We start from the raw sequence: 15,168 nt of genomic DNA on the forward strand, positions 1-15,168 counted from the left end.
TAATAGGAAAGCATTACATTCTCCCCCTTGGTGCAGACACTACTACAACCCAAGAACAAAAAAAACACCAACCATAATGACATGTTCTCATTAATACGAGTAGTATCATATCCATTATGATCAAATGCAAATTACCCTTGAACATTTAATTAGGAAACAAAGCTTAATAAAATAAACTCTATGTTCATTTCAAGTCCAACTGAAGTACATTTTCTCAGTAATATAAAGCAAAATGAAGGTGTACACACTTGAGTAAGAAAAATGCTCGAATGCAAAAGAATTTTATTAAAATTGAATGTATAAAAAAATTACAAAGTGGACGAAAGATTTTTAGATTTTTCATATTTTCTTGTTTGCTTCTTCTGTGGTAGCATTTCTCAAGCGCGGCTTCACTCTCTACCAATTTAGAAAGAGTTAATTATCAAAATGGTCCCTTGATTATAGTGAAATTATCAATTTGGTTCTCGATTATTTTTTTTTTTTGACCGATTAAGTCCTCAACTTTAAAAATCTTAACCAATTTGGTCTTCCGTTAATTTTGTCATTAGACTTCCGTTAACTTGGGACTAAATTGGTAATTTTTCTATAGCCAATGGACCATTTCAGTAATTAACCTTACGTGTGGGCAATTTGATTCGTTTTTTTCCGAACTAAATCGTACCGAACAGGCGAACATTAAAGTAATTCACCGTACCGAACGATTCGGTTAAAAACTTATTGGAAATATTGTTTGATTTAATAATAATAATAATAATAATAATAATAATAATAATAATAATAATAATAATAATAATAATAATAATAATAATAATAATAATAATAATAATACTAATAATAATAATAATAATAATAAATGAAATACGGTTCAGTTGAACGGTAAATGATGCATCAAGGGACTTGGATTTACTTCTTTATTATTATTATTATTATTATTATTATTATTATTATTATTATTATTATTATATTTTAAATAAAATCAAACAGTATTTTCAATCAGTTTTTAACCGAATCGTTCGGTACGGTTTAGTTCGGAAAACCGAATCGAATTGCCCACACCTAAAGTTAATTACTGAAATTGTCCCTTGACTATAGAAAAATTACCAATTTGGTCCCAAGCTAATGGAAGTCTAACGGAAAAACTAACGGAGGACCAAATTGGTTAATATTTTTAAAATTAAAGACTTAATTGGTCAAAAAAATAGTCGATGACCAAATTAATAATTTCACTATAGTCAAGGGACCATTTTGGTAATTAACTCATTTAAAAACTTCCCATCAAGTTTAGTATTTACGATTCAAATTTTCTTAATATTAAATTTAGTATTAATATATATGATTTAAATATTTAAAAATTATTATCAAAAAAATATTTAAAAATATTGTTAAATACAAAAAGATAATTTTAAAATAATAAAATAAATAAAGAAAGAAAAAGAATTGATTTGACCAATAAATAATAAATATGAAAAGGGGTAAAATTTTCATTTTTTTATATTTTTGTTTTACATTTATCAATTTTAATTAAAGTATAAAATAAATAAAATTATAATAAGTATTAGAAATTAGAAATGATAATAAATGTTAAAGGCCTTGTGATCGAGCAGTATAGTTGTGACCCCTTTAATGAGAGGTCTCAAGTTCGAACCTAACACAAAATGGTGAATGTTATAATAAATTTTTTTATTTTATTTTAATAATTTTAAATAATAAAATTAAAATTAAAAAAAAAAAAAACTAAACTAAACTAAAACAAACAAACAAACAAGATCTTCGTCTCTGGTAGCCTCCTGCCAGGGACGATAAACCTTCTTCGTATTCGACCGGAGAGGAAGAGCTCTTCGTCCCTGGTCGGAGACGAAGAGACTCTTCATCTCCATGTCGCCGGAGACGAATGTTGGTTCTTCGTCGTCTACAACCTGGAGACGAAGATCTTACCTTTTTCTTTTTCAATTTTATTATTTAAAATTATTAAAATAAAATAAAAATTATTATCTTAATATGATGACCACCACATTAGTAACTAACAGTCAAATAAACATTTTTATTGAATTGCATTATTTTACGTATTCAATGGCTTATTTGAATTTTATTCCTAAAATTAATAATAAAGGAAATTTATACTTTTCATTCCTAAATTATAGAGTAATTGTAGAATTTATCCTTAAGTGTTGGTCATACTTACTTTTCCTCCCTAAATTATCATTAACATTAATGTTGCACTTTTCATCCCTAAGTTATCATTGGCGTTGCACTTTTCGTTCTTTTACTAATAAAAATTAGGGACAAAATTTACAATTTTAGTATAACTCAATGACGAAGAGTGAGCATGAAAAGGACAAAAATTGTAACATCAATGATAACTTAGAGACAAAATGTGAGCATATCCAACAATTATCCAACTTAAAAGACGAAAAATGTAACTTTTTCTAAGAATAATATAGGGAGTAGTGCGCAATAAATATTGAATGGGTGGGTCCGAAAAGAGAAGGGAGAAAAACCCTCCACTATTGAGTTGCTTACTGGTTTCTGTTTGCAATTTGGTCTAAAACCACCGACTTGAGGTTGAAGGAGGTAATTCAGTGGTAAAGGAGGTTTGGAGTGGAAAGCCAAAGGCGCACTTCTCTTTTTTCACTTTTTCCCAACTCCACAGACTCACCACCGCCATTGATCATCTTCCAACGCCTTCCTGCATTGTGATTATGGGTGACAGGGAACCAGTTATAATCATTATAAGTTCAGATGAAGATGAGGGTTCCGGCGAGACCAAGCCCGCCGGCTACCGCAGACGAGGAACTGAAAGTTGGGATAGCAGCGACGACGACGACGACGACTGTGTGATTTTGGAGTACGACGACTGTGTGATTTTGGAGGAGGACCCCGACAAGCCGGTGCAAGTAGTAAACAAAAAATTGAGCAATGATTCCGATTATTCCGATGATTCCGATGATCTGATTGTGGTTAGCGAAAAGGGTCAGGTATTGAAACCTATTCATATTCCCATTTCTAAAATTCGTGGACATTAATTAAAGGAGAAAATTCTAGAAATCCATGTCAATGTGCGAATTTGATGAACACAAAATAGCGGAATTTGTAATTTGTAATGGTAGAAATAGTTCATATATTTAACTATTAAACATGAAATGCTGGTTTTATTCGAAAAAGAAAAAATAATAATAATTATGATGCTTCGTTCTTTCATTTTCTGTTCCCATGGCTATTATATAAGTAGGTTCAATATCTTCTATATGTATGGGTTGAGTTTCAGAACCTATATGGAAACAGTTGTTTGTTGAGTTCTTGCTATGCATTAATTTGGGTATTTTAATGATGCAAATACTATTTGTTGAATCTCATTTCACCAATGTGGCTATGACTTATGAATATTCCTGGTATTGTATATATGATTGTGCACTTTGTAGGTTGCTTGTAGAGACTATCCCCATCCCCGGCATCTTTGCGTTAAATTTCCATTTGCCACAACGCCACACGAATCTCACTGTGACAAGGTAACTAGCTATTTCCTTCATAGACTGTCTCTGCTTGTATCCTTCCTTTTCCAGAATGCTGCTAGTATACTTTGATTATTGCTCATTTCTTGATTTTCAGTGCCATTGTTATGTTTGTGACACACTTGCTCCTTGTCTATACTGGACAAAGGACGACGCTTTGACCCACTGTAATGCCACCGATAAAATGTGGGTTTGGAGAAACCAAAGAGAGAACAGAAAGAAAAGCGATGAGAAGGTTGAGCCAAACCAATCTCTTCCTTTGCGTCCCCCAGTGTCCGATTCTGTGACACAGAATCAGGTGCCTAGTGACACATTACTCGCCTCTTCCTTGTCGAGGAATGGTGAAATGCCAAATATTGTGCTGCAACCAGCAAGTCGTGAACAGCCTGGAGGTAGACAAAATGGTGACCTGAGAATGCCGGCTCTCGTGAATCCCCAAAACCGTAGCCCTCATCATTTGCAGCACAAGAACACTAACTCTTCTTCTACAAGTCCTACTTTAACCTCCCGCCACATTGCTAGTGAGTTCAATAACCTAAACCTTGGCCCTGCCAATACAGATATGAATTCTCAAACTCTCTCTAATCCCCATACAACGTTGTTCGTCTCCAAAAGCAAAAAGAACGGGAAGACATGGAGGCCATGAGTTGCTTTCAAAGTAAGTGTAATAGGATAAGAGGATCATTATGACTGTTAGGTTAGCTCTTGGTAAATTTTCCAAAGATGAAAAGATAGTATGGATGACTGGTTATGAGGGGGGAACCATTTCATTTTTGTGGGCTGGACAGTCTATAAGTCTATTGCGCTTTCCTTGTGCCTATTCCAGGTTAGTGGGTTGGCTCATGGATAGAAAACTTGTAACTTCATTTAGGGTCCTAAATGGCTAGAACACAAGGAAATTTTACTGGAAAAAGTCCATTGGAACTTGTTAAACCCCAACTCTTTTGCCCCAGAAAGTCTGAAGACTTGGAATCTTGGTCTAGAAATGTTTATAATAGTACAAGTATTTTACTGAATGATTGTATTAATCACAAGATTGCCAATATGTACGTATAGTAGATGAATGTTCTTATCACTATGCTTTTTTTTATTGTTGCTAATAGAAACTACTGAACTCACTCAAGTGTTTTATAAAGTTGGAATAGATTTTGATGTTGCATCGTTCTTTGTCTGGGAACCACGGCTGCCATCATTTCCGCCGGTGGTGGAGCCACAATGCGGGCAGTGAGGACAGCTGCCCCACTCCCCCATCCCATCCCATTTATATATATATTGTATGTATAGGTCCTTATATACATAGTTAACTTATAAATGTTAAATTTACATAAATATAACCAAAGGATAAGTTAGCTTAGATGGTAATGTATTTAATTTTAAGGGTGTTTGGTTTAAGTTATATAAGATAATTAAGTTATATTTGTTTGGGAATATAAAATTTTCATGTTTGGTTCAAGTTATGTAATTTTCTCAAGAAATGTCACATAACCTCCACATCAAGTTTTTAGCTATGGGAACGGAATGTGAGATACCTTCAATTTTTTAAGTAATCTCACATTCCCTTGCCTTATTACTAATTTTGAGCTTTTGACATTTTAATCAATTTGTCATATTATGTTGTCTTATATACATATTTTTCGCTAATCTAACATTCTCTAAGGTAATCTAACTTTCCATTAGCCAAACACCCCCTAAATGTTATGAGTTCAAATACTACAAGCATGAACTCATATTGATATTAATTTGAATTGAATTTTTTATTTGTAACATTATTTTTTAATATTAATAGTGATATTAGTGATTTATAATATGTTTTCTATTCAAATTAATTATATCTTATATTTTGTTTTGAATGGCTACTGACTCTATTACATTGTAGTATCTGTTCAAATATACTTTCTCAACCTAATGAAGCACAAAGAGTCAACAACGCCTCCACTAAGGCGCATACTTTCTCAACCTAATGAAACACAAAGAACCAACAACGCCTCCACTAAGGCGCATACTTTCGCAACCTAATGAAGCACAAAGAGTCAACAACGCCTCCACTGTGACATATACTTTCTCAACTGAGGCTCAACCTAATGAAGCACAAAGAATCAACAACGCCTCCATTGAGGCTCAATCCCATGACCTTCCCACATGAGAAAGGTCACTACATACTATCTAAGCACAAGGTATTTGGCGAATATTTTTTATTTCATTTTGATGTATTTTAATTTTCATCATAGTTAACAATATTTGTGACTCAATCTCTAAATTTTTATTTTTATTTTAAATATTTCATTAGATTTTAATCTTTTGTCTCCCCTGGTGAAGATTTTTGGATCTGCCCCTGTTTCCGCCCCCGCTCCCAGCATTTTGGTAATTACCCATAATTTGGATAAGTCACGGTCCAACATTTTACAGTAACCCAGCATTTTGGTAATTACCCATAATTTGGGTAAGTCACGGTCCAACATTTTACAGTTTATTCTTCATCTAAGATTCCCATTGAATATTTATTGTTTTTTTCCATTTTAATTCTAATTATTATAAAATATTTATAATATTTTATATTAGCTTCTCCCAAAAGGTTGAATCCCCAATCCTAAGGACCCTCCACATTCCGATCCGACAGAGCATGTGAGAGGAGGATGCTGTTCATGGTAACTCAATGGTTTAGCAGACAATATTTTATATTAACTTATTATATGTATTGTGTGTGAGATCTCAAATCATGTGCTGAAATAAGCATTAGGATTCAAATCCTGGCATGTCCGATGATTAAACGCATGCCTTGCTAGCTAACCTAACCATCTCTTGTTAACTTTTATCTATTTTATTATACTTATTTAAAATTTGTACTATATAAGTATATATACATATATACATACAAGAGTTATGTATGGGGTGAGGTGGGGGAGTGGGGACAGTTGCCACTATTGTAGATCCGTCATAGCTTATAGCATTTTTCCTCTAAATTATTTATGTATCTACATTAGTCCTTTCAATTTCTTTAAAAGTGTCAATTTTTTCTTTGATATGTTAAATTGACATTTTAACATTTTTGTCCTTAAAATAAATATTTCATTTATTTTTATTCTCTAAAAATATCTCTTATATATATAGCAACTGAATCGAAAGGTTTGGGTTACATTTTAGTATTGGATCCCAATATTTAAATTTCAATTTATTAAAATTGTGAATTGAACAAAATATATTAACTTTTAAATTTAGTATTTTACAATAGAAAATAGAATTTTTTAAAAAATGTTTGAACTAGTGGCTCAAACTGGATCCAAAATTGTAAACTGACGGTTCGAAGTAGGAACAACTACTAACATTAGTTTAAAGTTATAATCATAATATTTGTAAATAGTGCATGTTCTTTTTCACATTTATTCTAATTGTTACATATAAGTAGATATGATCGGGATTATGTTTCGATTTCGAACGGTTGGTTCACAGTTTCGGATCCCATTTGAACCACAGGTTCAAACTTTTTTTTTTTTAATTCTATTTTTTTGTTTTTAAAATAATCTAAATTCAAAAATTAATGTAATTTTTTTTTCGGTTCATAACTGAAATTGGCAATCTCAATTTATGATTTTTGAAAGAAACAACTTAATTCATTAAGTCATCAGAAAGACAATGAACAAGATAGGGGGTGGGATATCTAAACATTTCCTGCAACCTAACTCAGAAACGGCCTCCCGGGCAACAACGTGGGCGACACGATTCGCAGATCTCTTGACAAAGTAGAATTCTACATCAGATATTTCAAATGTCAATTCTTTAACATCACCCACTAATAACCCAAAAGCAGAAAAGAAAGTAGAACTAGTAGTAGCTTTAATAAACTAAAACCCAGATACTGAGTTCCAGTTCTAAATTGTAATTGGAACCTTTCAGTTTGGTTGTTACTGTGTACGGTTCGGTTTGAAAGGAACCGTAGTCAGTCGGCATAAACAATAATTTGTTGGAGAGGAAAATGAATGAAATATTATTTTAAGGATAAAAATGTCCATTTAATGTATAAGGGGAAAAAATGACCACTTTTAGAATAATTGAGAGGTCTAATATGAATACATGAATAATTCATAAAGGAAAAAGTGCTATAAGCTTTGAATTTAGCCATTTAGGGTAAAAAAAGTATCATTTTCCCAAGTAATCTTGTTTCTCAAGTTCAAGCTCTTAGAGCATCATTATCAGTTGGGATATTAGAGGGGAAAATGTAAGACTGATTAGAAAAAAGAAGATGGGAGGGGAAAGAAAAAAGGGAGAAAAAAAAAACAAAATTGAATTTAAAATAATAATAATAATAATTGATGCTGTCAAGCATGCCTGACGCACCACCGGGCACGTGCACTACTTTTGCCCAGCTGTGCGTGAAACGTGCACATCCTTTCCTTTAAAAAAAAAAAAAAAAATTTCTGACATTATTTTTGCATTTGCTGGCCAATTATTTTCCTCCTACATCAACTTTGCTCTTCACCTTGAGAGAATTAATTATGAAATAACTCCACTTTCTCTTCTATTGTGGATGCTCTTAGTTGATTGTTTTTAAATCGAAGTTAATTCCAGAAATGGTCCCTTGACTATCATCATTTACCAATTTTTATCTTTGGACTTTCAATTGGACCATAAATAGTCCTGACTATTGATCTTTACCAATTTTTGTATTCAACTTTCAATTTAACTATAAGTGATCCCTTGAATATTGATCTTTTTCAAATTTGGTCCTCTAGTTAAATATCATTTGAATAAATATTAAATTTAAGGGTAATAATGTAAAAATTTTAGTTCTTCACAATGATGAACTAAATGTATTAAATTTATGAACATAATTTGTCCATCCTAACAACAAACTAATGTTTACATTATTAGTCTTAAATTTAAGGGAAAATTGTAAAAAATGTCCCTCTATAATATGTCAATTATCAATGTCACCCTTGAATTATGAGTGGTGTAATTGTTGCCCCTCAATTATCAAAATGGTGCACATATAGCCCCTCCCATAACGGACTTGTGGTTCCCCACCGTTGTCCGTCGCTGGTACTTCGAATCGAGGGAGGAAAAAAAAAACTATATTATATATTTACTCCGACGTAACGGTGTCGTACACTAACGGGGAACCACATGTCTATTACGGGAGGGGCTATATGTGTACCGTTTTGATAATTGAGGGGCAACATTTACATCACTCATAATTCAGGGGTGACATTGATAATTGGCATACTATAGAGGGGCATTTTTTACAATTTTCCCTAAATTTAATGTTTATTAAGGCCCTGTTTGGTAAAAAATTGGCCTATAGGCTAATTTTGACTTATTTGACCACTATTAATTGTTGGATTTAGTTAAAATATCGTTAATATAAATGTTTGGTTAATTAGCTTTTTGCAACTCTAAAAGGCTAAAATTCAAAAAGCTAAAATTTAAAAAACTACTCAAAGCAACTTTTTTCAATTAGCTTTTTGATAAAAGAAATTATACCAAATAACTATCAGCTAACAGCTAATTTACCAAACATTTTTTTACAATCAGCTAATGTTATCAATTATTTATATCCTCTAATTAACACAATCAGCTAACAACCATTTTACCAAACAGGGCATAAATGAATATTTAACTGAAGAATCAAATTTAGAACAAAATCAATAATAAAAGGACCATGATCGTATTAAAAGTCAATGACAAAAATAGCACCAAAAATAAAATTAGCTCTAATATTATATTTCACATCCAAAGTCCAAACTAAACTCATAAAGTAAATATTACATTTCCAAAATCTTACATTACCTTTCAAAAGATAATATTATTACTCGGAATAATTCAAGATTCTGTGCTAAAAATATATTTTCCATCCCACCAAACATGCTAGATTGCCCTGTGGAGGGAAAAGAAGTTTCCGTGTTTCAGAAGCGAAAAGCTGTGGAGGGGATGACTGCTTCTTCTCACTCCACTTCGACTAAACACAGAGCTACCATGGATGGATACCGGAAGGTTGAGAAACAGAAACTCAAATCGCTCTTAAACGAGAACGAGATCCGAGTCACTTCTCACGGCTTGGTCCGTAACTATGTTTACTATGCCACCACTCTTCTTCAGGTATTTCCTCTCCTTTTTCACACTGCAAAGCCAGAATTTCTCATTAATCCAATGCGTAGTATTGGATGAATCAATAAATTATTTCACTGCAATTTTACGAAGCTTTCACTTGAAGTCGCAATTGTCTCACACTATTAGCAGTTAATATAATTATCAGTGATCAGTACACATCAAAAAGCTTCATAGTTAATACTCTGTAATTGTTATCATAAATAGATTTTTTTTGTAATTAACTAGTATCTTTCTAGTTAAAAACGTGTAGAAAGTATTGAAAAACCGAGGAATTGAAAGGGCTCTGGGATTTGAGAAGTTAAAAAGTTTTATCTTCTATTCTTTTTGTTGTAAAATCTGGTTATTATCAACTACTTGAAATCTTGAATTGAATGCTAGCCTGTTTTACTAGGATATTAGTTAAAGGAATTGATGGGATGATAATGTATTATTTGCTATATTACCTGGTAACAGTATCTTATATAGAGTTTTACTTGAATATTATTGTTTAGGAGAGACGCACGAAAGATATTGTCTTGAAAGCACTGGGTCGGGCAATTTCCAAGACAGTAACTATTGCAGAACTTATCAAGGTTTATTTCTTTACTTGAGATTGTTTTTGTCTCTCTCCCATGGCCTGCTTCTCTTTTCCTTCCCTTTCCTTTCTACTATTATGCTAGATGTTAATCCTTATACTATTGAGTTACAGAAAAGATTTCCTGGATTGCACCAAGACACTGCCATCAGTTCTGTAAGCATAACAGATGTTTGGGAACCCATTGATGAAGCGGGGCTTGAGACGTATGATATGGCCATGGTTTACTGCCATTCAGTTGTTTTGAATCGAAACATGTCTATCAGTATTAGAGAGGTGATTCTGATTCTTGAATGATTGTTTATGATGTCTATTACAGAGTGGAGAAGACTTTCCATGTCTCCATGATTTCAATCACCTTATCAGAAAAAGAGCTAAATAAGAACTCTCCTGGGTACGTTTCTCCTGATTGATTAAGCATTTAGAACTAGAGAGTAGTAGGGAGTAGATTTCAACTCTGTCATGGTTTTGCTTGTGTAACACTTAACAGGAGCTAGGTTTTACAATGTTATTCTGCTTGTTCTGGTATTTAATTTAATATCGCCACTTATGAGTTATGAATGAAAGTTTCTTAATATGGCTTAACTGCTTATGAACTTTTTAATTTGTTACATTTTGGCATGCAAGATACACTTGCTGCATTCCTTTGTATTTTGACTGACAACTCTCTTTTCTTTGGTTCTGACTGATAATTGATTCCATAAGGTATCAAGCTCCATCTCGTGTTGAGCAAGGACAACAGTATAATAATAACTACCTGTCACAACAACCATATAGACAGTCACCTGAAGTTTACAGCAGTGACGATGAAGGTGAAGGGCCAAATCTAACTGCTCAGAGAAAGGAGTTGAAATTGTGAACTAGTCAAACTACTGCTAATTGTTTTACTAAAATATCATTTGCTCTTGTTAGATTCTTGTGGTCAAGGAAATGGCTGTGGTGGAGGCAAAGGATGTGATTTGAATAAAGGTGGATATGGAAACTATCAAGGAAACCACCCAGAAAACTGTCAAGGTATTTGATTCGGTTTGCTTGATTATAAACTAGTTATCGATTCATGATGTGCATCTTTAAACTATTCCCACTTTAGGAAACTTGGATACAGTTTCTCAAATCAGTGATGAGGAGAGACTTTTGACCCAATTTTGACCTTGCTATTGGTAAAATTTGGGTTTCTTGTCTTCATGAAACTTGTGGTTCTTTTAGCTTGCTATCCTTTTGAATTGCCTTATTTTGTCTTCTGGGTTTCAAGCTATGCCCATTGAGTAAAGTTCCTTCTGAGTTTAATTCCCTACCCTCTCTTCTTGACTTCAAGAAATCTCTGAGTTTTAGGCCCTTCTTCACAGTCTTTAACTCTGATTTGGGCATGGGTTTCTTCTAGAAGTTGTAGGCCTTGAAGTTGTCTTTCCACCACAACTTTAATCAGTCCACAATGATTATATTAAGTTAGCATCGGATACTCCCAGACTCTATATTCACTCTCTCATGCACTTCAAGCAACTTAGCATCTTGGTTGCTACTTTGGAACCCTTTCACAATCTTCAGAATCTAACTTAGCCATTGGAGTGCCTTCTCAAAAAAGGCATATAAAAGCAACCAGTGTCTTTATCATTGTACATAGGTGCACAGGAGGCCCAAAGCACTCAAATAATCTGATATTTATCCCAAAGCATAACTCAGTTCCAACAGAGAGAAGGTGATTGTCATACATCACACAATTTCTCAAACAACTCCAAACTCATTGCTGTGGAATCCATCCCACATGGGCTTCTAGCAACATCATCTAACTCGTGATGTTAAATCTCCATCAAAAGCTTTGAAGACTTCTAGGGGTCCTCATCTTCCTCCAGTTTGGATTCTTAAGTAAAACTAATTGCTTCCACTCAATCCTCAACTCACTTCGCCATTGTCATCTTATTGATTCCAGTCATGTAACTGTTTAGCGATTACAGATTAAAAGACTGCTTTTTATTAGTCCTTATTCAGAGAATTCAGGATGTTTCTTATCCTTTCTAAACATTATGTAGAAAAACTTCAACCTTCAAAGAATAGTTGAAGGGCTTGTTAAACTAGCTTTATGTAGAAATCTCAGCCCCCTAGGTTTGCAAATTTTGATATCATTTATTTAACAATGGAAAATTCTTGACATTCACGATTTGGTTTTGTCCAGAATTTGACAGCTTCCACATTAATTTGCAAGGGTGTATTATTGTAATCTAACCAACAACTAATGATGAGTTATATTTTTTGCAAATTATTTATTATGAGTATGGAAAAATAAATGAAGGATCTATACAGTGACTTATGCACAGCCAGGTATGAATATTTATGGGTTATTTTACATTGTACCGGAAAAATATTAATTCACAATATACACTTTGGTCTAAAATCATTGACTTGACATACTGTTTAGTCTTTAGTGTAAAGGGGAATGGGGAAGGACTTGCTTTAACCAACAGCCCAAAACTCTTTTTCTTGAAAAGTCTTTTTAGGTCCCAGGGCGATTTCCCTAGTCTCAGACAGAATGCCATTTTTTTTATCATCTAGCAATGCCTTTTTTTTTCATCTTTGAAACCAGAAATTTTATGAATAACCCTGTTTGTACATTGTGATTATGGATGATCCATAACCAGTTATATGCTATGTAAGTGCAGATGAAGAAGAGGGTTCCGGAGAGACCAACGTTGATGCTGGCTGCTGCAGAGGGGGGAGAAGTTGGGATGATAGTTCTGATGATTGTGTGATTTTGGAGGAAGACCCTGATAAGCCAGTGAAAGTGGTGAATGAAAAAGTGGAGAATGATTCTGATGATCTGCTTGTGGTTAGTGAAAAGGGGCAGGTACTGAAACCTATTCCCTTCCTGAATTTGCTTATATATATAGAAATCCAAATGCAGTACATGATTAGGACAAACATAAATTAGTAGTAGGAAGTGGAGATGGAGCTAGGTTTATAGTGGCATCTCAAGGAGAAGAAAGAGCAGCTATACTTATCTATTTAATCATGAAATGATGGTTGTTTTAAAAGAAAAAAAAAATTCCATATGCTTTGTTCCTTTTTTGGATGACTAGGGAAACCCCACAACCCTTTCGGGGGTAGGTAGAACTGTCTTATGACTCTAGCCGGCAAAGGAACATAAGTAAACCAGCTTCGGTTACCCATAGTTGACTGGCTCAAACCAAAGGGGCAAGAATTCGAACTCGTGACTTTGTGATTACAAACGTGGGTAAACCCCGACCCTAACTGGCAAAAAGGACCATAAGGAAGTAGGTTACCCATAGCTGACTGGCTCAAACCAAGTGGGCAAGAATTAAACCAGTCTAGGTTACCCATAACAGGACAGCTCAAACCAAAGGGGCAAGGATTCGAACTCATGACCTTGTAGTTACAAGCGTGGATCTCTTGCCATCTTGGCTGGGCATACCCCTATGCTTTGTTCCTTGATTTGCTGTACCATGGCTACATAGGCAAGTAAATAAAGTGTCTGCACTGGTTAAGTTAGAAAGCCTATATGGAAAAATTTGTGTTACTTATGCTGTTATGCATTAATTTAGAGATTTCAATGAAGCAATACTGTTTTCTGAATCTCATTTCAGTAAAGTGACAGATATGATGGTTAGTTTTCCTTCCATTTCATAGGTCGTTGCTTGTAGAGATTATCCCCATCCTCGCCATCTTTGTGTCAAATTTCCTTTTGCCACAACACCACATGAATCCCACTGCGACAAGGTGAGTATTTCCCTTCATGGACTCTCTCTGGCTGTGTCCATCCATCTGCAGAATGTTAGTTTTTTTTTTTTTAAATGCTACTGACTCTATTACAATGTTAGTTGATTGCTCGTTTCTTGATTTCAGTGTTATTGTTATGTCTGTGACACAATCGCCCCGTGTCTCTACTGGGTAAATGACAACTTTATGTCCCACTGTAATGCCACTGATAGCATAGGGTTTTGGAGACTCCAAAGAGAAAACAGAAAGACAACTCTTGCAAATAGTTTCGAACATTCATTGCCGTTACTCTAGAGCAAATTTTACTGTGGACCATATAGCAGCATAGACCATAAAGCAAAACGATCAATGTTGTATCATTTTAGTTATACTTCAGTTTTATTTGACAATCTGTTACACAATCGGTTCAATTGTTATACGGTAGGACATTGAGATGTCCACTGTGAGATTTTTTGGTGATGTTTGAATGCACAATTAGAGAGTTATCGATGCACAACACTCGGTAGGAATGCACGACATTTTGTATAGTAATGTACATCTTCTAATAGGACTGATTTATCCTAACTTTATATGTATTTTAATATTTTAAACGAATTTGTTTCTTTAATCCATGTGATTTGTTCCTTTTAATTCCAATCGTGCATCATTTTGATTTAATGATCTAGATTAGTTTTCACGTTCTCACCCAAGGATCCTCATTTGAATCGGACCCTATATATATATATATATATATATATATATATATATATATATATATATAAAAGTAATTAACACTAACAAAAAGAAAAGTTTTTTCCCTTGTTTAATTTGGTGATAAATATTTGAAAATATGTATAACAGTCTGTCATACTTTTTTTTTTTTTTTTTTTTGAAAATAAAGAGCTAGTTCATTAATCATAAGTTGAAACAGTTACAACAAAGATCGATAGAATGATAAGACATTCTTTACAGTCAAATATAGAAATAATTTTTCTAGCAATGCTAAAAGAAACTTGAATCGCAAACTGTGTTAACACGATTGAAGCTGAATTCATTGGAGGAACCTGAAGCTTCTTTGATGTTAATGATCCGGCTATCCAAGACTAACTCTATTTGAGAAGTCTTGCATACCACCTGAGTAACTATTGCAGCTATTCTGTCCATAGACAATATCTTCATTAATCTGAACTGCATTTTGTTGCTCAGGATGAGATAAACAAAAAAAAAAAAAAAAAAAAAAAAAAAAAACCTCGCCAAAGAAAACGAGAGGGAATA

General features: G+C 33.5%; 2 protein-coding genes across 5 annotated transcripts; both read left to right on the plus strand.

Moving 5' to 3' along the window:
* The first annotated feature begins 2,489 nt into the window (after nt 1-2,489).
* On the plus strand, nt 2,490-4,554 carry LOC109182548. 2 transcript variants are annotated; one of them, XM_019332692.1, is made up of 4 exons: nt 2,490-2,975; nt 3,420-3,506; nt 3,607-3,752; nt 3,948-4,554. In XM_019332692.1, the coding sequence occupies exons 1-4, from the start codon at nt 2,700-2,702 to the stop codon at nt 4,153-4,155; spliced, it is 717 nt and encodes a 238-aa protein (XP_019188237.1). In that variant the 5' UTR covers nt 2,490-2,699; the 3' UTR covers nt 4,156-4,554. The 2 variants fall into 2 exon arrangements, with proteins under 2 accessions (XP_019188237.1, XP_019188236.1); XM_019332691.1 differs by having other exon boundaries at nt 3,607-4,554.
* Nucleotides 4,555-9,363: 4,809 nt separating this feature from the next.
* On the plus strand, nt 9,364-14,373 carry LOC109182559. 3 transcript variants are annotated; one of them, XM_019332707.1, is made up of 10 exons: nt 9,364-9,599; nt 10,103-10,183; nt 10,300-10,391; nt 10,505-10,579; nt 10,891-10,997; nt 11,098-11,199; nt 12,484-12,501; nt 12,840-13,024; nt 13,825-13,914; nt 14,041-14,373. In XM_019332707.1, the coding sequence occupies exons 1-10, from the start codon at nt 9,366-9,368 to the stop codon at nt 14,206-14,208; spliced, it is 1,152 nt and encodes a 383-aa protein (XP_019188252.1). In that variant the 5' UTR covers nt 9,364-9,365; the 3' UTR covers nt 14,209-14,373. The 3 variants fall into 3 exon arrangements, with proteins under 3 accessions (XP_019188252.1, XP_019188253.1, XP_019188254.1); XM_019332708.1 differs by having other exon boundaries at nt 13,828-13,914; XM_019332709.1 differs by lacking the exon at nt 12,484-12,501.
* The last annotated feature ends 795 nt before the right edge of the window (nt 14,374-15,168 follow it).

This window comes from Ipomoea nil, unplaced genomic scaffold (genome assembly GCF_001879475.1).
Source record: "Ipomoea nil cultivar Tokyo-kokei standard unplaced genomic scaffold, Asagao_1.1 scaffold1074, whole genome shotgun sequence".
Taxonomy (NCBI): Eukaryota; Viridiplantae; Streptophyta; class Magnoliopsida; order Solanales; family Convolvulaceae; genus Ipomoea; species Ipomoea nil.